Source organism: Megalobrama amblycephala, linkage group LG2 (genome assembly GCF_018812025.1).
Source record: "Megalobrama amblycephala isolate DHTTF-2021 linkage group LG2, ASM1881202v1, whole genome shotgun sequence".
Classification (NCBI taxonomy): domain Eukaryota; kingdom Metazoa; phylum Chordata; class Actinopteri; order Cypriniformes; family Xenocyprididae; genus Megalobrama; species Megalobrama amblycephala.
In genome coordinates, this window is record NC_063045.1 from 36,052,029 (window position 1) to 36,077,131 (window position 25,103).

The 25,103-nt window shown below is 38.1% G+C and overlaps 1 protein-coding gene across 1 annotated transcript; it reads left to right on the plus strand.

Moving 5' to 3' along the window:
• The first annotated feature begins 3,261 nt into the window (after positions 1 to 3,261).
• Positions 3,262 to 24,206, plus strand: bnip3lb (BCL2 interacting protein 3 like b). The gene is made up of 6 exons (XM_048173469.1): positions 3,262 to 3,509; positions 13,798 to 14,017; positions 15,710 to 15,782; positions 15,891 to 15,988; positions 18,909 to 19,058; positions 20,845 to 24,206. The coding sequence occupies exons 1-6, from the start codon at positions 3,431 to 3,433 to the stop codon at positions 20,891 to 20,893; spliced, it is 669 nt and encodes a 222-aa protein (XP_048029426.1). The 5' UTR covers positions 3,262 to 3,430; the 3' UTR covers positions 20,894 to 24,206.
• The last annotated feature ends 897 nt before the right edge of the window (positions 24,207 to 25,103 follow it).

Genomic DNA, 25,103 nt, shown 5'->3' on the forward strand with positions numbered 1-25,103 from the left:
GCTCCAAGCATTTTGGAGGCAAATATCCTCTCTCAGATGATCAAGATTATGGATCAGCAACATTGATGGGATCTGTTTAATACGTGATTCAACAACAAAAGCATAGTGAAGGCAGAAATGGGCTCACAAAATGAGACATTTCATCCACGTCAGACTTATGGCAAGCTGTTTTACATTTATTCCTTATGACTAGTTCCAATTGTTCCTGGTACCAATTCCAGTTTTACTATTTAAGTAGCTTGAGTTTTACATGCTACTAACTGTTTACATTTTAATATATACAAGTATAGTATAAGTATTAGAATCTAGTAAAATCTCTAGATATTTTAAAAATGCCTGTAGTAATGAATGGTCAGAATGGCAACTTTAAAGTGCAATTGGAAATTTGTACAAAAACTGCAATAGTAAGACTTAGTCATCATGAAATCAAAATTGACCCTATTTACTTTGTTAGTGCATATTACTAGTCTTATGGTGAATAATTAATCCGTGCAAGTTAATGCACAGAAAAAAAAATTGTTTGTCGTGGTAATCTTTAATCAAAATCTGAAAAGCTACTTCCGGTCTGGAACGGTGTTCCTTCTCTGATGACGTCAGTTTGACGGCTTGGGTTGAAAACGCGTAAACCTCCAATAGTCTGCCATGAGCGAGAGATGGAGAGGAGGAGCGCTAAGGTAAAAATCCGCTCTCTATTCAGTATTCTGTTTAGGAGAAGGATCTACCGCCTGCGGTTGATTTTGATATTCTAGGTATTATCAGCTGGCCTGAATTCTGAGATCGCAATAGACGTGAAGGACTATAATAAATGCTTTAAGAGCTCGCTCAGGTACTGGGGAGCTAAACCATTTAGTGCCACAACAAGTCACAACACTGGAGAAAAGTAATTTTCAACTTCCGGTTTATGTGGACTTTAAAGTTGGCATGAAATGAAAATTCCCCACATCTATTTTGTAAATGCAGGTTACTGATCTAGGTAGGTTTTTATGGGTATAATTTTACTATCAAAATGTTATAACTTCTATCTGGTGATTTCGTACTTTTCTAACTTAAAGCAGAACTAAGTCACTTTTTTACCTTCATAAATAGTTTTCTAAGTCCTTATGATGGTTAATTGACTTGTAGTGGTGTGTTTGAGGCGAGCACTAACCCCCCTCTGGCACGTCTACGCCAGAAAACAGCACTTGCAAGTTGAGCTGCGCCGACCCGACACAATCTCGCCTCACATTCACGCGAGAGTGACAAAATGCTTTACGGTAATTCAAAAACAATGTATATATTATGACTTTATAAGATGAAATAATATCTTTATATATAAAAGAATTTCGAAAATTACCCACCTCCATCAAGATTTCTTGTACTGTATTTGCAAAACTACTGCACTGGTGAGCGTTGTAGTCATTGTAGTCCAGAGCTGCGCTTGGAGTATTTACGATAGTGTGATTCACTGAAGGAACCTGTAGGGGGAGCTTCGCAAATCTTACTGAGTTCCGGTTTAAACACCACCACTTTCTTACTATCGACCGCATTATATTATATATGATTATCAATTTGTGTTAAATAATAGGCGATTTGGCGCTGGGATTCTTCCATCTTAAAAATATATCTAAACTATGACATATGCTCTCAATGAAAAATGCAGAACAGTTAGTTCATGCGTTCATGACCTCAAGGCTAGATTACTGTAACGCTTTACTGGGTGGTTGTTCTGCTCGCCTGTTAAATAAACTACAACTTGTACAATATTCAGAAGCTAGAGTTCTTACTAGAACTAGGAAGTATGACCATATTAGCCCAGTTCTGTCATCACTGGCTTCCTGTTAAACATCGTATAGATTTTAAAATCTTGCTAATTACTTACAAAGCACTAAATGGTTTAGCTCCCCATTACCTGAGCAAGCTCTTAATGCATTATAGTCCTTCACGTCTATTGCGATCTCAGAATTCAGGCCAGCTGATGATACCTAGAATATCAAAATCAACCGCAGGCGGCAGATCCTTCTCCTGTTTGGCACCTAAACTCTGGAATAATCTTCCTAGCATTGTTCGGGAGGCAGACACACTCTGTCAGTTTAAATCTAGACCAAAAAAGCATCTCTTTAACCTGGCATACACATAACACATTATCAATTTATATTTTCAAAATCCGTTAAAGGATTATTAGGCTGTATAAATTAGGTCTGCCAGAACCGGGAACACTTCCTATAACACCAGATGAACTCGTTACATCGGAAGAAGAATGGCATCTACGTTAATATTAGTCTTTCTGTTTATCCCAAGGTTTACCGTAGTCAACCGGATCCAGGCCGTATCCAGGTGAGACCAAGGACCTGCACCTTGACACGACCACAACGCAGCCCTGAAGTATCAGCAGAGATTGATTCAACTAGATCATCCACTGTGAAGGCCTCATCAACACGACAGCCAGTGGCGCAGCTCCTCAACAACCGTCCATACCGGCGTGATGAATACGATCCTCAACTGGATGGAACTGAAATAAATACTTTGAATGTTGCGATCCTATCAGACATGATAGCAACCTGAGTGTAACAAAGCACTGTTCGCCAGAGGAGAACTGGCCCCCCGACTAAGCCTGGTTTCTCCCAAGGTTTTTTTCTCCATTTTAACACTTGTTTGCCACCTGATGTCACCTGTTGGAGTTTGGGTTCCTTGCCGCTGTCGCCTTTGGCTTGCTTAGTTGGGGACATTTGACATTTGATTTGACATTTGATATTCAACAGTGCTTTGATCTGCCTGCATTGACACTATTCTTTAAGAGCTGTTGTGCAGCCAAAATAATGTACCAGTTATCAATGTAAAGCTGCTTTGACACAATCTACATTGTAAAAAGCGTTATATAAATAAAGGTGACTTGACTTGACTTGAAATATACACCAGTGCCCACTAAATGGGTACTAGGAAATCTGGAATAGATGGTAGTTGAATCTAAAGGATAAATATTGGCAATTAGTAAATAGTTATTAGCAACAATTGGAATACATACTAGTTTAAAGTGGACAGTTGATATCTGATACACAGATAGCAAATTTCAGTGGTTAAAAGTTGCCAATTGTTACCAGTATGGGGGGAAGGGGGAGATAGTTTTAAAAAAAAAATGTTAAATGGGCTTGCCATATGGCATTTCAATTTATTGACAAGCTGTGTCCATAATTCACGTGCGTTTTATAAATAAGCAGTCCTCTGACTCCATTACGCAATGTTAGTGTCTTTGTTTTTAGATATGCACCCGTTTGCGTCACTTTTGCGCTGCATGAAATCTGCGTTCCCACAACTGTTCTGAGGTCAGCCATAGAAAGCAGTTAACGAATCTAAAAGGGTCCGCTCCACATTCCGTTCCGATCCGCTGTCAGACGAGTGAGCGCGCAAGTGTGAATGTGCGCGCAGAGTGTGTTCGTGCAGTGCTGACAGTCTTATGCAAGCCGCCCTACACAGAGCCACGATGTCTGACGCTGCTGCTCCAGCAGACAACAACGGGGAGCCTGGATTAAACGGTATGTACAGCCGGAGCACCTCGCTGTGTTGTTCTGACATCTATAAACTCTGTTAAAGAAGATTTTGACTTGTCTGTATTGTTGTTTTTTGATACTTTTAATTCTTTGCTTAATGTAAAACCTGCTTTTTTTAGTTCCAGTCAACATTTTTGTGCCATTATTGAGAGGGGGAGGGCGGGGTTTGCTGTTAAACATGTGCGTCATGTTTGTTGACAAGCGTTCTGTCCAATGGCCGTTGAGGATGTGTGTTGAGGCGGGTCTTAAAAAGTGATGGACATTAGTCTAAACCAGTAGTTTGACTATACGTTTTCAAGAGGCTGGTCAAAGCCGATGTCAACAAGGCGAGAACTATATCGACTCGAAAATGGAGATTGTGGATGCTTGAAACCTTATTTTATTCCTTTCATAAATATGTAAAATATTCACGTGTTCCTCTGGCGTGATTAAGAGATAGAGGTCTAAGAAACAATATTTTATTCATATGTGTTGACTTGTAACGCATGACATGTGGCAGCGAATAGGGTCTTTGTTTGAAATGTGTGAGGTTGCAAACAAACTGGTCTAGTAATTAGTCTCTGACCACTTTGACTTAACTTGTATTTAATTAACTTAGTAGACGAAAAAAACATATGAAATGTAGTTAAAAAATAACTTGAAGCCGAAAAAGTACCCATTAACATCTACTTCCAGAGCATAAACAAATAGGTCATTATCATACAGTGTGTCTGTGTGTGTGTGTACGCGTGTGGATTTGCCCAAAAAGTCTTTGTCATGCTACTATTTAAAGTCCATATTTGTCTGGGGAGGCATTGTACATACAATTTTTGGTTGCAACATTAGAAGATGCGTTAACGTTATAGGAGACTTATAAATCTTCTTGAAATTCTTGGTATGCTTTCTGAAATGCAAAGAGCGGACTGCTAAATCTCGCTGTCTAAACATTCAGACCACGGATATAAGGAAGTATACTTCAACTGCCATACAATGTAAACAACTGATACTGTAATGTAATGCTGAGTGAGAGAGCTACGTGACTAACGCACTAGTACTCCTCTATGGCGGCATTTTAATGCCATTAATGACCGAGCGCACAATTGATGCTTGCGCGCGCAGTAAATCACTTCCGCGAGAGGATAACAGATCTGCACGCGAGGAAACGGGAGCCCGCGAGCTCATTTTAAACCCGCGCGCGCGCATGACATCTCTTCTGCGCGCAGATCAAGCCCTCGCGTGCTCGGACAAGACTCGCAGCACGCGCGTCATCATTCCCCACACTCGCGCTCAATCTTCTATTTTGCTCGCGCGAACACTTTTGATTTTTGTCAGTCGTGGGGCGGGACTTTACTTATTTCAGTGTAACCTCAAATGTCATTGGTCAATTCAGTTTTTCCAGAAGTCTGTTTTGATTGGACGCCTGTTGTAAAACGATTCATGGCTTCATCAATGGACCAGATGCAAGTGAGTTAAACTTTATTTAATAACTGATTGATTGCATTGTTATTATAATATGGCCTTACTAGATACATTAACTTGATTTATTATTATTTTTATGGAGGTGTAGCTGCTGGGGAAATAAGAGAACACATTATATTTGCTGTAGTTCACTGCTACATTACCACTATACTTCCACTAAACAGTATCTGTTTACCCAGCCAAAATTATATCAGTTCTGAGAACTACAGAAATGTCAAAAGTGTCCATTAAATAGTTGTAACTATGATTCTAAATCCAGAATTGCTTCATGTGGCTTTGGATGAAAGAGAAATCACTTGTTCATATCAGCAAGAGTTGTTGTGTAAGCTTTTTGTTATCATTCTTTGTCAGTTTAATATATTATCAGGTTAATATATTTTCCATTAAATACAGTATAAAATGGTTTCAGCATTTCACTCTGTTGAAAGGTTGCAGCTAAAGTTAAGATACAGTACACAGTATGAATGATCATACCCCCGAAACCCAATTTAGAAATCTTTATATCTAAGACATATTTAGTTTTTTTGTTGTTGTTTTTTTATACTATTATGGGTAAACAGATACTGTTTAGTGGAAGTATAATGATAATGTAGCGGTGAACTACTATGTGTTCTCATTTTACCCCAGCAGCTACAGCTCCATAAAAATAATAAATCAAGTTAATATAGTATCTAATAAGGACATATAATAATAACGCAATCAATCAGTCAATAAATAAAGTTTAACTCACTTGCATAATAATAGTAAATACTATAGTGTTTTGGACCATACTATAGTAAAGTGTAGTATACTGTATACATTATATAATTTACAACACTTTGTTAATGAATGCTTCAGTATACAGTGTATTAACTATGATGAACTGATAAACTGTAATAAATACTGTATCCTACTTTAGTTTTTACTACAGTAAACCCTAGTGTATATTGTGGTAATATACCCTATAGTTGTAGAAAACTACAGTATTTGGGTAAATTAAATTTGTTTATATTACCCTCAACAACTACAGAATTACCACAGCAAATTAAAGTACTTTACTTTAGTATGGTTCAAAAACACTATAGTATTTACTATAAATTACTATAGTATTTTTTCATCTGGTCCAAGCCATGTCTAATCGTTTTACAACAGGCGTCCAATCACAACAGACTTCCGAAAAACTGAATTGACCAATGACATTTGAGGTTACACTGAAATAAGTAAAGTCCCGCCCCACGACTGACAAAAATCAAAAGTGTTCGCGCGAGCAAAATAGAAGATTGAGCGCGAGTGTAGGGAATGATGACGCGCGTGCTGCGAGTCTTGTCCGAGCACGCGAGGGCTTCATCTGCGCGCAGAAGAGATGTCATGCGCGCGCGCGGGTTTAAAATGAGCTCGCGGGCTCCCGTTTCCTCGCGTGCAGATCTGTTATCCTCTCGCGGAAGTGATTTACTGCGCGCGCAAGCATCAGTTGTGCGCTCGATCATTAATGGCATTAAAATGCCGCCATACTCCTCACAGCTGTGAGTGACCCTAGCTCAGGACACCCGTTAATAAATTCTACTATGGTGAAGGCTCGGGTCATGAATATCAATCACCTACCGATCCAGTACGCCTTACTGATTGGCTGAAAGGCAGACGTTAGAAGGTGAGCGTTAGTCAACTGGCCAATAAACGAATGGCAAAGGCTTGCTTAATGAATATTAATTAAGCTACGTGACCGAACGGTGTAGCAGTGTGAGCAGAACTTAGTTGATATTCAGAAGCTAAAGCTTTCAGCATAGTAGGATTCGTAATTCTATTTCTAGCAGAAGCGAATGTGGTCCAGACTGTGTCTATGTGTGGAAAGTGTCAGAAAGAAAGTCAAGAAATAGAATTGGGAGTGTTAGGTGAATGAGTCATGACATTTTGAGATCATGAAGTATCACGATCTTTGCATCATGTAAAGTAGGCTGGGTTTGCATCATTTCATGCATTTATATGAAATGATAAGTTTAATTATCATTTCATATATGAAAAAGAAATGTTATGCTAAGTTCATCTGTTTCATTAAATAATAGGCTGCAAATAATCATCATTTAACCTTTTATTATTTCTTAATGTAAAGAGAATGTGGAAAATAGCAATGAAAATTACATTTTGGCTGTTTTGGCCTCAAAAAAAAAAAAAAAGTTCACTAACATCATAAAATGAATCTTAAAAATATATGAACCCTGTATTCATATTAATTTTGCTGAATGCATTTAACAATTTTGCAATTTTGATACAAACAGTGGCTTTTCACACTTTCTTTTCAAATCCTGCGTTACGGTCATTTTTCTCAATGAATTTTGTGGCCTTTGAGTTTTGCATTCACTACATTTTAAGAACCAACTATCATCAGACAGCACCACAGTCCCATTATCTCATAAAGTGCTCGGTTTCCCACAAATGAGGCAGATTTACTTGGCCAGATCTCAATGTGATGACCGCAGCTTTCAAATGCACTTGTGTTGAACACTAGTGAATCTGGGAGATTCTTCAGGAAAAGTGAAATGACATCTTAGTGTTGGCCAGGTTCTTTTGGTGTAACAGATGGCTCAGTGTTTTGCTCATTGTTTGTTTGACCATTTGGATCAGTCTGGCTGTGTACTAGACATGAGGACTACTAGGAGAATGTGTGAAGAGACTTGTTGAGACCAATAGATGAATCTCACAAAACCTGTCAAAAACATGTACGGGTCATATATCTTTTCTTCCATGAAGTCAAAAGAATGGAGACTATATAATAATATTACACACTCATTTTATGTGACAGTTGTGTTTTAACCTTTTTTAAAAGTTGTTGATAATATTCTGTGTTTGTTCTGAATAAACAAAAATAAACATACATAATCTTGTAATTTTCACTTTATGCATAAATTATGGCCTTTAAATACAACCTGAATTCCAGAAATGTTTGGGACATTTTTTAAAATTTGAATAAACTGAAAACTAAAAGACTTTCAAATCACATGAGCCAATGGAACATAGATAACAACGAATGTTTAAACTAAGAAATTTTACAATTTTATGCACAAATTCTCATTTCAAATTTGATGCCTGCTGCAGTTCTCAAAATAGTTGGGACGGAGGCATGTTTGCCATGGTGTAGCATCTCTTCTTTTCAAAAAAGTGTGAAGACATCTGGGCATCGAGGTTATGAGTTTCGGTGTTGAAATTTGGCCCCATTCTTGCCTGATATAGTTTTCCAGCTGCTGAAGAGTTTGTGGTCATCTTCGACGTATTTTTTCCCTATAGGTGAAAGATCTGGACTGCAGGTAGGCCAATTTACCACCCGCACTCTTCTACGACAAAGCCGTGCTTCTATAATAGCTGCAGTATGTGGTTTTGCATTGTCCTTCTGAAATACACAAGGCATTCCCTGAAATAGAAGTCGTCTGGAGGGGAGCATATGTTGCTCTAAAACCTTTATATACCTTTCAGCATTCAAAACATGCAAGCTGCCCATACTGTATGTACTTATGCACCACCATACCATCACAGATGCTGGCTTTTGAACTGAACGCTGATAACACACTGGAAGGTCTCCCTCCTCTTTAGCCCGGAGCACACGGCGTCCGTGATTTCCAACAAGAATGTCAAATTTGGACCATAGAACTTTTTTCTTCACTTTGAAACAGTACATTTTAAATGAGCTTTGGCTCACAGGACACAACGGCGCTTCTGGACCATGTTCACATTTGGCTTCCATTTTGCATGATAGAGATTTAGTTGGCATCTGCAGATGGCACGGCAGATTGTGTTTACCGACAGTGGTTTCTGGAAGTATTCCTGGGCCCATTTAGTAATGTCATTACACACAATCATGCCGATGAGTGATGCAGTGTCGTCTGAGGGCCTGAAGACCACGGGCATCCAATAAAGGTCTTCGGCCTTGTCCCTTACGCACAGAGATTTCTCCAGTTTCTCTGAATCTTTTGATGATGTTTGTGGCGACCAGGGCGGGCGAGAGCCGTGAGGGAACGGCGCGAGGCCGGTGGCGCGAGTGTTAATGAGCTTCACCTGGGAGGCGCACCGGCCTTGAGTCCCTCACGGAGGAGCTCCGGGAGCATAAAAGGAGGAGCGACTACAGTGAAGGACGAGAGAGGACCAGGCCTGGACTTTATTTTATGTTTTATTATGTTTGTGTGGCCGGCAGACGTCCGCGAGGTTCTTTGTTTATTTTGAATTAAACTTTTGTTGAATGTTCGCCGGTTCCCGCCTCCTTCTTCCCACATTTACGAACTACGTTACATTGGTGCCGAAACCCGGGAGGAAGGAGGGACATGCTGTCGGAGAGCCCTCGCTGCTGAGGGGGATCGCGGTGCTGCGGAGTTCGGGCAGCGCGGGAGTGTGAAGACCGCGAGAGGCTGCCTGAGGCGGTGGTGCTGGAGCCTATGAAAGGTGGGACGGAGACCCGGATGTCGTGCTCCTGGGACGAGGTGGGGTGGCTGCCGTCCTGGAGGGAGCGGAGGAGTCGCCGCCGTTCGCCGTGGGCCGGAGCCTGCTGCCGTCCGCCATTAAGGGGAGGAGCATGGGACGGGGGACTCGCTGCCGGCTGCCCTCAGCCGGAGGAGCCATCGCCGGCCGCCAGGAGGCAGTCGAGGATCGGGCCGTCCACCAAGCGTCCAGTGCCATCGCATGTGGCACCGCAAGGAAAAGCCTCTCGGCAGGCTGAGGACCGAGCGGCAGTGTGTCTGGGAACCGGACCCAGCATTTTTTTTTTTTTTTTTTTCCTTTTTCTTTTTCCTCTCTCCCCTCTCTCGTCCTGTCGCTCCCCTTGCTTCCGTCTCCTTTCTCTCGTCTCGTCTGTCCTTACCCCCAGGTGCTGCGGCCGCCGAGACAGGCCCCGGGGGGGAGTAGAGCGCAGTCTCGGGAGTACCCCCCGGCCTGCGGGGGGGTACTCCCGGGTACACACCTCTCTAAGACATCCCTTTTATAGCTAATCATGTTACAGACCTGATATCAATTAACTTAATTAATTGAATCTTTTCAAAATTTCTTGCTATTTCAGCCATTTGTTGCCCCCGTGCCAACTTTTCTGAGACCTGTAGCAGACATGAAATTTGAAATGAGCTCATTTAGTGGATAAAATTGTAACATTTCTCCATTTAAACATTTGTTATGTTATCTATGTTCTATTGTGAATAAAATATTGGCTCTTGTGATTTGAAAGTCTTTTAGTTTTCATTTTATTCAAATTTAAAAAAACAAACTTGCAGTAATTAAATATGTTAATTTAATTGTAATTGTAATCACATAATGCAAAATAAATAAATAAATAAATAGTCCTAAAACGTCTTTCTTTTCTTTTTGCTAAATATAATTTCTTATTTTTTGTTTTTGTAAGATACACTTATCTTACCACAGAAGTTTGTGTTACATGGCCACACATCTATCACTTTGCAGCCCTGATGCTTTAGGGTTAAATAAATGAGCGAGCATAAGCCTCTGTAATACTATCATACATCTGATCTTTTGATCTATGCCTGTTTCCTGATGACAGCCAAAGCAGCATGTTCCAACGTTGGCCAGAATGTTCAGCTTGCCTGCAGCCATAGCAACACTGTTTGTGTCAGTGGATTGAAACAAAGGTCAGTAGACTCTAGCGCGGCCGAGTTCAACAAGCCTGCATGTCCCTACCGATGGGAAGACGCAGTTGAGTAAAGTCAATGCAGGACCCATGTCACATGATCCATGTTTGCTCAACCCAGAGAAGTCATGTGGACCTTCTTTGTCTTCCTCTTTTTATTTTCCTGGAAGTGGGGCTTTGGCTTGCTAGGCATTCGGTTTATACTTAGCTCATCCTGGTTGGTCAGCAGCATGTAGCTGGTGAACCGGAGCGGCGTGTTAAGCCAGTGGTAAATAGAGGATTCTCTGTGTGATAACACAGAGGTTTCTGATGAGACAGCACAGCAGATGTGGGTGAAAGGGGAACACAGAAAGCTTCCCATGCTCATCCCTGTTTCATGGATGAAAGGAGTCTGTGTGTTTGTGTTTGTATTTATCAGGCCATCCTCTGGGGAGTGTGTTCCTGCTCAGACTCACGTAGAGCATGCGGTGGTGAGGTCAGCTGTGAGTTATGTATCAGTGAGCCAGAGAGGGAGGCATTTACTGCCCTTTCACCACATAGTAAATAGAAGTTAAGCCTGACCACCATCGACTTACAGGGAGATCTCACTGTCTCAGTGCCTCATTGAATGGTGGATGCAGTGTCATTTCCTGGTCACATTTCACATTTCACCCCAAAATCAGGAAGTAAAAATATATATATATATTTTTTTTAGATTATCTACTTTTTTTTTTTTTTTTTTTTGCATTGCAATGTTATTTTAACATTTAATCTTATGCTATAAGTACATTTGGATACAATCAACCTGACATTTTGCTTTTGTAGTTAATGTCAGTGTTGATTCTCATTATATATTAATGTATGTCAATAATTTTGAGTTTTTATCTAGTCCAAGCTTTGAGGTCATTTACATATTAACAAAATTAACTTTAAAGGCACAATTAAAATATCCAAAAAAACACTAGAACACTGTTATAAATTTTGTTGACTTGTGTACCTACATTATTCCAGATGTTTCCAGCAATGTGTAAATCCAGACCATGTCTTTGCATTGCCTGTCATGATGTCATATCTGCATTACCCTCGATTTTTTTTTTATTTTTTTTTATTTTTTTTTTTACTTATGTAGAAACCATAACAACACCAAACACACCTTAATATATTATGTGTTTTATTAGACAGGTGAGCAACTGCTTAGATACCTTTATCAAGAAAAAAAGTAACCACTGTTATATAGCTCAACACGGTTAGTCTTTTTGTTTGTATCTCTTGGTTTTTTTTGTTTTTTGTTTTTTTTTGTTTTTTTATTTACCACGAGTAACATGTTTGTATCCAAAAGCTAAATCAGACAACACTATTTTGTCAAGTGGCTAACATAGCATAATCAGAAAGAGCTTTATTTGTCCATACAGTGTTTTAAAATAAATTGCATGCCATTTAATAACACAAGTCATCCAGCTTTTATTAATGTGATATTCTAATATTGATCTAGATTGCTGCAATGTGTAACAAGTGTCTCATACCAGCCACCGAGTGAATGCACAGAGTAATGTTAACATAACTTTCAACACACTCAAATGTATTTTTAATATGATTGTTTTGACCAAGTAAAACGTTGTGCATTACCCCACAATTTTAATTCATCAAATAAAGTGACCTGTATGGGTAGTAATTCAGCACTTGCAGCTGTTTCATTAGAATGAAATAAAATTATGTGATTTTAAGTGAACAAACTCAAGTCTAATATAGTTCAAGTTCAGGGAAGAAGGAGGTGAATGTTAATCATAACTTTAATCGCAACTTTAATCATAAAATATGCATAAACAACAAAACCGACTGCAGCATATAAGCATAATAAAAACAGCAACGTAAAATATCCCAGGCTTTCGGCCGGCTCCCTTCTTCATACCACAGTAACGTTAATAAAACTTTAATGCATTAGCTCACCATAATTTCTGCCTGAGCCCCATCTGATTGCTTTTCATCTGCTGTGGAGTTGAAGACGACAACTCCCATGATTCCACACTCATTCACTAGCGGAGAAAAAATAACTTTCATTCATTTAAAAATTATAGTCCGATTCCTCAGGATATGTATATAACTGCACTATTTTTTTTTTTATAATTTTTTGTTGTTGTACACATTTCATTAATTGGACATTACATAATGACTTTCTATTAATTCAGTGTCTTTTGCAATGAGCACCACATTTTTAAGATTTCACCTTTCAAAAACTTGTTTCACTTACAGTACTAATGCTTGATTACTATACATGGTATTAATGAAAATGTTTCCATAACATTACAAAAAACAGGATTATTTTCTTTAAAGCTGCAGTCCGTACGTTTTGCCTCTTTGTCGCCATCTCTGTTCGAAACCTGCAATTGCAGTTATTTGAGGAATTATCATCTTTACATGGGTTGCGCATTGGCACAGCTCAGTGTGGATGAATCTAATGCTTTGAGGAGAATGTGTGGCTGTCAGTCACCGCACCAGTGGATACGCTACTTTGGAAAGACAGATTGTAGTCTTGGAAGTATAACTAAAATAAGAATTTTCACTAGAAAATCTAAACAAATAACAATTCTTTCTTCTGACCAACTGAGAGAAGAAAAAAAGAACATTACAGTAAATATGCTGATTAAATCTAATGATTGCTTAGCTTATATCACATCAAGCCATGCAAATTATTATTATTGTTATACTTTGCTCTAAAATGGTTCATGTTAACAACATGCCATACCATACAATCTGCCATCAAAATAATAAGTTTAATTATTCCAGCTGCTGTGAGAAAAGGCTATAAATGATCTGCCACCTGCAGCATCCTCACATGTGATATAGCCTACTAGCTGGGACTCCTTCTTTATGTAAACAGATGTGACGTAATGACTTAAAGACGAACGGCTGCATGCTTGAATTTCCCGCAGAAATCTACCAGTGCCACCCGAATTAGAAAACATTATTACAAGCTTACCATTGTGATTCGTGCTAAGGTAATGAGATAGTTTTGAACACTGGCTGGTTATGTACTTGCTCAAAAAATGATTTTGGATCATTTTAAACCATAAAAAGTTATGGACTGCAGCTTTAAGCAAAGAATGATTTGGGGGGATGAATTATGAACCAAAATGAGTTTTGTTAGATTTTGTCTGTACATATTTATTAAAATAGCTAAAAAAAAAAAAATTATTAAAAAAGTTTTGTTATTGTTGTGATAGTTTTGTGATTTCTTTTTTTTAGGGTCATGGGTAGAGCTGGAGATGAACAGAAATGCTGCATCTCTCGCTTCCTCCAGCACCTTAGTGCCGCCTCCTCTAGACCAGGTAGTAGAGGAGGATGATGGGATGGTTGGGGGGCTGGAACATGTTCCCTCATCGTCTTCCATCCACAATGGAGACATGGAAAAAATCCTGCTAGATGCCCAGCACGAATCCAGCCGTAGTAACTCCTCATGTGACAGGTAGGCAACATATTTAGGTCACATTATGCTATATTTGTAGCAAAAATTAAAACTCTGTCATTATTTACTCACCCTATCAATTGCACCTTACACAAGTTTGAGTATTAGCAAGCATGATTGAGAATTGAGTGAAATCATGAAGGTGTACAGCGTGGAATGACATGAAACTGAGTAAATGATGACAGAATTTTCATTTGTGAGTGAGCTATCCTTTTAAGATGTTGTTTACATAGTCCACATGCATATGTATCATCTGCAAATGTCACCTGTATTCACAGCTTGAGTTTAATGACCTCATAGATAGAGAGTAGTGCTATAAACATCCATATGAAATTACACTTGATCACACTGACCTCATACTGATAGGATACGATCATAATAGCCCTTATCTCACTCAAACTCAGTGAATCATATGATTCATGATGTTAAAGGTGCCCTAGATTGTTTTTTTACAAGATGTAATATAAGTCCTAGGTGTCCCCTGAATGTGTCTGTGAAGTTTCAGCTCAAAATACCCCATAGATTTTTTTAAATTATTTTTTTTAACTGCCTATTTTGGGGCATCATTAACTATGCACTGATTTTTTCAGCACAGCCCCTTTAAGAGATGCGCTCCCTCTGCCCCACGAGCTCTCGACTATAATACAGTGCATTTACAAAGTTCACACAGCTAATATAACCCTCAAATGGATCTTTACAAGATGTTCGTCATGCATGCTGTATGCATGCTTCGAATTATGTGAGTAAAGTATTTATTTAGATGGTTACGTTTGATTCTGTGTGAGTTTGAGGCTATGCTCTGTGGCTAAAGCTAACATTACACACTGTTGGAGAGATTTATAAAGAATGAAGTTGTGTTTATGCATTATTCAGACTGCAAGTGTTTAAAAATGAAAATAGCAACGGCTCTTGTCTCCGTGAATACAGTAAGAAACGATGGTAACTTTAACCACATTTAACAGTATATTAGCAACATGCTAATGAAACATTTAGAAAGACAATTTACAAATATCACTAAAAATATCATGATATCATGGATCATGTCAGTTATTATTGCTCCATCTGCCATTTTTCGCTGTTGTTCTTGCTTGCTTACCTTGTCTGTGCACAGATCCAGCCGTTAATACTGCCTTTCCTTGTCTAATGCGTCGAATGGGCTGGCATTATGCAAATATTGGGGGCGTACATATTAATGATCCCGACTGTTACGTAACAGTCTGTGTTATGTTGAGATCCGAGTGTTTTCCGGAAGTCTTTTAAACAAATGAGATTTAGGAGGAAACAATGGAGTTTGAAACTCAATGTATGTCTTTTCCATGTACTGAACACTTGTTATTCAACTATGCCGAGGTAAATTCAAATTCTGATTCTAGGGCACCTTTAACTGTAAGAATACAGTGTTTCTTTATCATATGTACTCAGGCTAAATACCTCTCACACACTACAGGAATAGTTCGCACACACACAAACAAAAAATGGAGATGTTTAGCAAAATGTCCAAGCTGCTCTTTTCCATACAATGAAAGCTACAGGTGATTCATATTGCCATAAAAGGACAAAAATTGCATTTGCAATTGCAAAAAAAAATTGCAAATTATCATTAAAGTTGTCTTCTGAAGTTATACAAAAGCTTTGTGTAGGGAACAGAATGAAATTTAAGCCATTTCTTAACATAACTGCTCGTTACCACAGCCCTCCTCGACCCCACAGTCCTCAGGATGAAGGACAGATCATTTTTGACGTGGACATGAGGAGGGACAGTCAGGTACTTCCTCTTGAGAACATTGTGGATCATCTAATTTATGGAACGTACTCTGGCTTATCTTCATTACATGTTTGTGTTTGTTTTTGGGTGTGTGTCCGTGTCACTCAGGAGGAAGTCATGGAGAAGATCAGAGATGATGACATCTTAATGAAGGATTCAGACCGGGTGGCAGACTGGTCAAGTAGACCAGAGAATATTCCACCCAAGTAAGACATGTATTATTATTATTGATATACTGTTATAGTTTTTAATAATATTTAATAATATAGTTTTATTCATTTTAATTTCAGTTTTAGTTTTACATCAAGTTATAATGGTACAGCAGATTAAACTAAATTAAAATGAGAAATGTTGTCTTGGCAACTTGCTGAGATAAAATAATTTTAAGTTTAATGGTTTTAGCTTTAGTTTTTGTTAACTATAACCCTGCTAGCATACAGATATTTCCACAAGCCATGATCAAATGTTTTTCGAGCATCAGTCAAAACCTAGTGAGCTAGTCATAGATGCAAACTCCTCACCTTTCAGTGAGAACTCACCTTTTTGAGATAAAAATAGGTCACCAATGGGATTTGCACTTACAAAGGTTCTTGTGAACTTACAATGGTAAATAAAGAAGTACTGTACAGTGTTTCCTTTACTCTTTACTTTAAAACCCATGTCTATAATGGGTAATATTTTATGTATTTGAGGTCTGAGATGAGGCAAACAGTATTGCCATCCAATCAGCCAATATTGTCTTAAATATCCTGCATAGCACTTCGTCTTTAATAACATGAGATTTGAATCAAATGTTGATTTTGGTAAAATGTTGCAACAATATGTTAATTTTTGGACGTATAGGGTAAAAAAAATAAAATAATTAAAAACAAATCCCTTAAAGTAACTACAAATGAGCATGTAAAGAAAAAAACTTGACCCCGCCACGCGCAATGTTCTCACCTTTTTCCCCCTTACCTGTTTGTATCCCTGGCTAGTTTAATCTTTATGCCCAAATAGACAGCATCCTGACCCAAAAAAACATCTTAAGTGATTTTATATGCTCTTCTTAGGTTGCAGCTGTCACTCTTGCACAGCAAGCTTAAAGGTGCTCTAAGCGATGTCACACGTTTTTAGGCCAAAAAATTTTTTGTCACATACAGCAAACATCTCCTCACTATCCGCTAGCTGCCTGTCCCCTGAACACACTGTAAAAAAAACGCAGTCTCTGTAGTCGCCACAAGCTCCGAAAACAGCAATAAAAACAAACTGGTGCAGCCTGGACCACAAAACATAAGAAACATGCTCCAGCCAATAACCGACAAGAATGATTTTAAATGCGCGTTCATGACTGTTTCAGGAAGCACGTAGGGGAGGGGTAGGAGGAGGAGGAGGAGGGAGGGTCTAGCTAGCCTCTGTTTTGTTTGACAACACTTCGAACGTCAACAGAAAGTTACTCCGCCCAGGATCGCTTAGAGCACCTTTAATATCACTAAAAGTCGATTTTTTTGTACATTAGCATGTTGCTAAGCTAACACTTCAAAACACTAATAAGCACTCTTTCAAGGGTCCTGTTCAGCAAGTGAATAGTGTTAATCGCTATTGGACATTAGCATGTAGCTAGGCTACCCCTTCAAAACACTAATCAGCACCAAAACACACTAGCAGGCACAAATGCTGAGTGAAATTATGCAGTGTATAATACCTTTTTGAAATTTTTACTGACTTTTAGTTAAATATCATTTACAATTTTCCCCCAAGCTCTATTTGTCATTGTTAATTTTTGTCTGAGCTTGTCACAATGGAATGTCACATTATTAGGGGTGTGACGAGACAGGTACCTCACGAGACGAGACGAGACTCGAGATTGAGTTAACGAGACGAGACGAGACGAGACAAGATTTTTACACGCTATTTTAAGAAATCCTCAATGGCGAAATACATGACTAGAAAAAATATTCTGCAGGTGTATTTGAAATGTTTTAACTAATCATCTTATGATGAATGTCATTTCAGTTCAACTTTCTGGTATGAATCATCATTTGCAGTAAAAGACAACAATACTCAAGTACTATAAAAGGTTTTGCCCTAAATCAACTGACTGACTTCTGTATGATTTCAGTCTCTTCAGACCTTGCTGTACATGATTTATGAGCTTCTACAACTTTTGACATCCAAACTGAATTCCTTTCCACAAACTGATCAGAGAAATAAAAACAGTATAAATAAAAATGGTAACACTTTACAATAAGGTCTCATTTATTAACATTAACATATTAACCAACATCAACTAACAATGATCAATATGTTTGCTACAGTATTTATTAATCTTTGTTTATGTTAGTTAATAAAAATAGTCATTCATTGTTAGTTCATGATAGTTCACAGTGCATTAACTAATGTTAACAAATGAAACCTTACTGTCTGTGCTTAATAAAATTAAGAGAAAACTGTTATTCATTTTTATGGTAACACTTTACAAGTTGAAACCATAATCACACCCTCTCAATATTCAAAGTGCAAATAAGACCAAATGTTTCTTTGATACAGAGCTAAGAGATGGTTACAACTACACTCCCCAGCCTAAAATAGCTTTCATATTGAGAGATATTTGCTTTCATCAGGGAGCCGCTTTCAAAATGCGGGGTATTGAAATAGCGTTTGAATGCGCGCTCGCGTTTACTTTCACTTTCAGCGATCGCGCGTAACTCTTTAAATATGGAGCGGCGGTGACCGTTATCCAACTTAATTAAATGTTTATTTAAACACAAAGCAAAACGACAGTGGAGGCGTAATGTAAACGTAGTGGTGGCATATTCTTTCCTAATCATCCTAACACTCTGTCATGGCAACATCACGAGACTACTTTTCGCCTCGATGAGAAATCTCGTCACACTCGTGACACGAGATCTCGTCACACCCCCTCACATTATGGGATTGTCTTTTGCAATGTTGCCAAATTTAGGCCAAAATAAGGCTTCTTGGAACTTAAAACAGTACTTATGCCAGGATTATTTCAATGATTTGGACACATCTATAGTGCTTAGATAGTACTTAATGTTTTTTTTTTGTTTGTTTGTTTTGTTTTTCCTCCAGATGGTATGATGCTGTTTTGATGATGATGTGTTGGATTTATCTTTCTGACAGGGAGTTTCACTTCCGGCACCCGCGACGTTCAGTGACTCTCAGCATGAGGAAGACAGGAGCCATGAAAAAAGGAGGCATCTTCTCTGCTGAGTTCCTCAAAGTGTTTATCCCCTCGCTGCTTCTGTCCCATATTCTGGTCCTGGGTCTCGGGTAGATAAACCTTAAAACACAATCACACATCACACATAGTATATGCTGCCTTCAAGTACACCTAGGAAACATGTATGGCATTTGTTATTGCGACATGTTACACATTCAAGTCGGAACCACAACACAAAAGCAGACAAAAAACCTCCAAAATATTATATTATGAACAACAAACCCTAATCTTGCCACTGAAAACCAAAATGACATAAATTATTCACTTCTATTATTTATGCGTCTTATCAAAACTGTTTGTGGTACATAAAGCAAACCATGAAAGTTAAGTAATTAAAGGATTAGTTCACTTCTATCATAATTTACTCACCCTCATGTCATCCAAGATGTTTATGTCTTTCTTTCTTCAGTCGAAAAAAAATTTAAAGTTTTTGAGGTAAACATTCCAGGATTTTCCTTCATATTGTGGACTTCAACACCTACCAGTGGGTTAAAGGTCCAAATTGCAGATTAATACAGCTTCAAAGGGTTCTATGCGATCCCAGCGAGGAATAAGTGTCTTATCTAGAGAAACGATCGGTCATTTTCTAAAAAAATAAAATAAAACTTATATGCTTTTTTAACCACAAATGCTCATCTTGCACTAGCTCTGCGATGCGCCATACATTATGTAATCACGTTGGAAAGGTCACGCGTGAAGTTGCATTTGAACTTCAGTTTGGACCTTCAACCCTTTGCCATTGAAGTCCATTATATGGAGAAAAATCCTGGAATGTTTTCCTCAAAAACCTTAATTTCTTTTTGACTGAAGAAAGACTTAAACATCTTGGATGACATGGGGGTGAGTAAATTATCAGGAAATTTTAATTCTGAAGTGAACTAATCCTTTAACTTCACACTTGTTTACTTTTAGCTGTTTCCTACATCACATCTTTAAAATGATAGAAATATGGCATGTAAAATTAAAATAACTTGCAAAATCATTCATTCTAATTCATCACTCGCTTACCGCTTACTGATCTCTATTATATAAATTACAGATATATGATATTAAAGACCAGTGTTTTTCCACAATGTTTCAGATCAACACACCCCTTCCAATGGCACAAATTGGAAACTCATTTATCACCTAGAATTCCAACTTTCCCACTCATAAATAAGACTTTGCTCAATCATCTATGTGTTTGGAACTCAGAAATGCACTATACCAGAAAATGTTGTCAAATCTCGCAGCTAGATTTCTTGAAATAGCCCAGTACCTTGAAAATAAAACTCTGTTTCCCAGTGGGCCAATAATAAACCTAAGCACCCTGACTTCTCGAAGTTGCACATAACCAGCCTATCAGACTGAAGCTTGCAGATTTTAGGAAGATTTCACATTTTTGTTTGCAATAAACATCAAACAGTCCTTGAGCGGTTTGGCAACCACCTTTTTTGAAAACTGTTGCGAACATTTGAGAAATTTTTGTGAAATTTCACAGACCAAAAAAGCTCCATTGTCTATTGTCAATAATATAACGATGTATGAAGCTCAGCTCACACAGAGTTCACTTTCAAACCAAGCAGCTACTGTTGCGAAATCTGCATGGAGAAATCATTTGCCCTCAAACTAAATGCCTGTTCACGCAGATTCCTATTGAAATTGGTAAATTTCGACTTCGCAAAAGAACGTTGCAAATGAGACCGCACCTAGTGTTCGTATTACACAAGACAATTCACACACCCCTGATGACAAACGACTTAACAACAATGCAATATTCCATGTATAAAGTGTCTGACTAATTAAATTTCTCTTTCTTTTGTGTATTTTGTATCTCAAACTCTATCTCTCATGCAGGGTCTATATCGGGAAAAGACTGACAACACCCACTGCAAGCTCCATTTGAACACAAATTTGATCAAGTGCCTCAGGCATGACCCAGGTGGATTAGGGAGAAAGTAGCAGTTTGTACGAAGAAGTCCCCGGCTGCCCCTTTCTTCTGCTTTTACTTTTTCTCAGCCAACTTTCTTTACTTTTTCAGTATTTCCTTTAATCATCCTTTCCATTTTGAGAAGTATTAGTGATACACTTCTCTTCATTTCAGGTCCTTTCTGTTTTATCATTTTCTGTATCCCTTTTTCAGTTGTAAATGTTCTTACACCCCCTTAGTAGAAGCATTTAAGTTCATTTTGAAAGTATTTGGGGCATTGCTGAGCATAAACGTGCACACGCTAGCTCTGCTCGATTCGGCTAGGAGGCAGCAATGTGTCTGTTTAGCACCCCTTTCTGGTCCGATCACGTGACCCAAGAGTGAGCCACTCACGAGTCATAAAGGATGCCCTTAGTTTTCACCCTCAAATGGGATCAACCAAAATATAGCGACTTTTTGAAGTCATATGAGCATGCCTGAGTGATGGCTAAGATTTGATTTAGTACTAGAAATTCTATCCATTTAGTTCTTTTTATTCAATTTATGGACGGAATTCCAGGATGATGGACTTGGAAGTGTTTTGGGAAGGACAGGGCTCTCCGTAAACCCCAAACTCATCTGGTGAAGATAGAAAATGAATAGCTCAGACACAATACACGTTTCTGACTGTATCGCATGCAATTTTATACCAAGTTTTGCATAATCTTTTACACAACCCTGACAGAGACAGCACCTGTTACATTGAAATGTTTAATACATATATTTTTTAATATTTCATCTCATAAACTTAGGTAAACACCGGTCGGGGCTAACGGATCCCTGTATGGGAGAAAAACGCTATTATTTATCTGTCCTTGTTTCTCTATGTTTGTTGTGTCATTTTGTTTGCTTATAGTTTCCTTCACATACATATCAGGATCAGGACCTAGTGATTCATAACTAGGCTTCTACAACACAGCCTATTTTGCAGTACCACACAATTCACCATTAGCATTGAGCTGGATTGGATTCAAAAGGACAACAGCTCTAGGACCAGATTTACTAACAGCTGGCACCAGCGCAAACCCTTTTTTTTGGCGTTAAAATAGTACTGTCAGGATTTACTAAAGACACACAGTGAAAAAAAATACGCTGTAAAGGCATTATTTTTGCAGCTGACCTTATTGCATATGCATTTGTAGGAGTTTCCCTTTCAGACGCAAGATTTATGGGAGGAAAGTATTTAAATTAATTACGCAAGTGATTTACTAAAGTTTATGCTAGTCAATTTACTGGTATTTGTGCCATTTTATAAAACTGATAGTTCTGGCCCTTGATTCTGATTGGTTGAGCCGCGTTCAAAGCCGTTGTAAAATTCCCGAAAACATACAGCTGACCGCATTACATAAGTATTGCTGCACCACTGAGTGTGTATGTTGCTGCATCAGTCTTAGCAACATTAACATATGTTTGTTCTTTATTGATTTTGTTCATTGAAACTTACTGCATTATGTAGAAGAGTATTGTGAGAGAGATATCGAGTGACCGAGAGTATTACCCGCATTCAAATTTAGCATTTTCCTTCAGGTCAGTCCTATGTTCATAATAAGATCCATTTGAATTTGCTGTGACCTTGTCCTTTTAACATAATGGGTTTCCCCGTTCCCTGCTGACACTGACAGCACTAGTCCAAGCATTTGTCATTTGCGTCTTGTTCCGTGTTCACAACAAGTTTCAATATAAAAGTCTTTGCGACTGAGTGACTCCATGCCGCCATCTAATGGCGTAATAAATGTAACTTCTGTTGCTGTTCACGGTCAGGGACTATTTTTTCCATCAGAAGGAAGCCTTTTAATGAATTTACTTCATGAAAGTTGCATTGATACATATTTTTTGGCTTTAATATTTGTATTGTGTGGTAACCATTTTATAAAAGCAATAAGCCCCGTGAAGCCATGGTTTACAGTGAATTTATAACAGCTAAGGTGGTTTCCGCTCCGCGTTGTACCTAACACCCCTTAGCTGTTATAAATTCACTGTAAACCACAGATTCTTGGGGCTTATTGCTTTAATTTACCGCCCCCCCAAAAAAAAAAAAGCTTAAACCAGACGTTAATTTGCGTTGCTCTTGGTAGATTGCGTTGGTCATTATGGAAATGATTCGGCTGCGTCTGTGTTCTTTAATGTGCGCATTGTCAGTAAATCACCCACAGAACTTTCCACTCCCATCAGCACTTTTATGGGATTGCGCTCTCACACTAATTAGCCCTGTTTAATAAATCTGGCTCTTAATGTTTTGCCATGCTGTCTTGGCTGTGTCAAACTTTCTAGAATTTTGATACACACTCTCATACTGATTTATAGCATTTCCATGCTGTTAACTTGAGGGCAACAGTGCAAGAGAAACCTTTCTTCAATTATAGTGATGGTTCACCCCCCAAAAAAACAACATTCTGTTATTTACTTTGTGTTGCTCTTTTCCGTATAATGAAAGTTATTGGAGATAAACTGGAAGAGAGCATTTTGGATTTCGTTAAAATATCTACATTTTGTTCTTGGACTTACATAAGGTTGAATAATTTTAATGAAAGAATTTTAATTCTCATGGAAGTTATTGACCTCATACACTTACAGTCATAGTCAGACACATTTAGTGAACACTAACACTCCGGCGCCACAGGTGACTGTGTTATCCTGGACATGAACAACCCAGTCCTCATCGTTGGGAAAAAGATTTGTGTTTTCAACCCTGAAGTGAAATTATTCTCAAGTCTAGTTGTGGTTTTTGTCTCTTTTTAAGTGTATTTTGGATGTGTGAACCTGTTTCCTTTGTCTTCGTTATCTATCCAAGGAACTATTTATCCTGGAACACAGCTGCCAAAACGGAGAACTCAACTCTTATGAACTTTGTGCCTCATCATGTTTGATACAATGTCCTGTTATCATTTCCTGTCCTCATGTGCGTGTTCTGTGCCACAGGCTTTTTCTGTTTGTTGTTTTGCACCATCTTCTTTGTGAACATGACTTTTGGAAGGTTTCTCATATGATTTGTTTGTTTGGATTTTTACAACTGAGACAAACTAGAAGAGAACTTACAGGATAATTAAAGGAGTTTTAGTTCTTTTGTTTATATTGGCATGCAAATTGTGGTTGGAAAGAAGTGAGTAACTCTCCTTTATGGAGATACTTTCTTCAGACTGCGATGTAATGGTAAAATGAATTGTAGCAAAGTTTGATTTGACAGACCTTTTTTTCAACCCTGTTGGACAATGACAAAGTTTTAAAATTAAAATTTAAAGAACAATCTGCATTTCAGAGACTGTTTTGGTATGTTTTTTTTGTTTTGTTTTTTTACTTCATACATAACATTGCATCAAACATACATAATATTTCCATCACTTCATTTATTAAGTCATGTACCAAAATGCATGCAAATGTTCTTTTTTTTTTTCCAAAAAGAAAATATTGATTCCTGCAACTTCATATTTTTAATATGGAAGCTTGTTTCCACCACAGAATAAAAAAATGTAAAAGATCATTACAAGTTTCTGAATTTTCTTTTCTGACTTTTTTTTCTCACAATTCTGACCTTTTCCTCACAATTGCAAGTTTAAATCTCGCAATTCAGACTTTTTTCTCACAATTCTTGTTTCTCACAATTGTGAGTTTACATCTCACAATTCAGACTTTTTCTCACAATTCTGACTTTGTTTATATTAGATATAAACTCACAATTGCGAGCTATAAAGTCCAGTTCTGAGGGGGGGGGGGGGGAATTACATTTTTTTCCCTCAGATTTCAAGAGTTTTTATCTCAGAATTCTGACTATTTCTCAAAATTGTGAGTTTATATAATGCAATTCTGAGAAAAAAAGTCTGAATTACGAAATGTAAACTCGCAATTGCGAGGAAAAAAATCAGAATTTTTATTTTTTATTCAGTGACGGAAATAAGCTTCCATAGATTAATAATAGAATTGCATGTTAGAGTTATTTTTAACATCTGTTCTTCTTTATTGGTCAGTGCAGTGAATTCAGATGTTCAAAGTTCAATAAACTTGAACTTTGGGAACGTGTGGGAAAATCACCCTCACTCGAAATTCACTATCGCATGGATTCCCATTAAATGACTGGATTTTGCCTGTGAAAATTTACTGAACAATGGTAAATGTGACTGCATCTTAAGACCCACAGATAATAAGAACAATA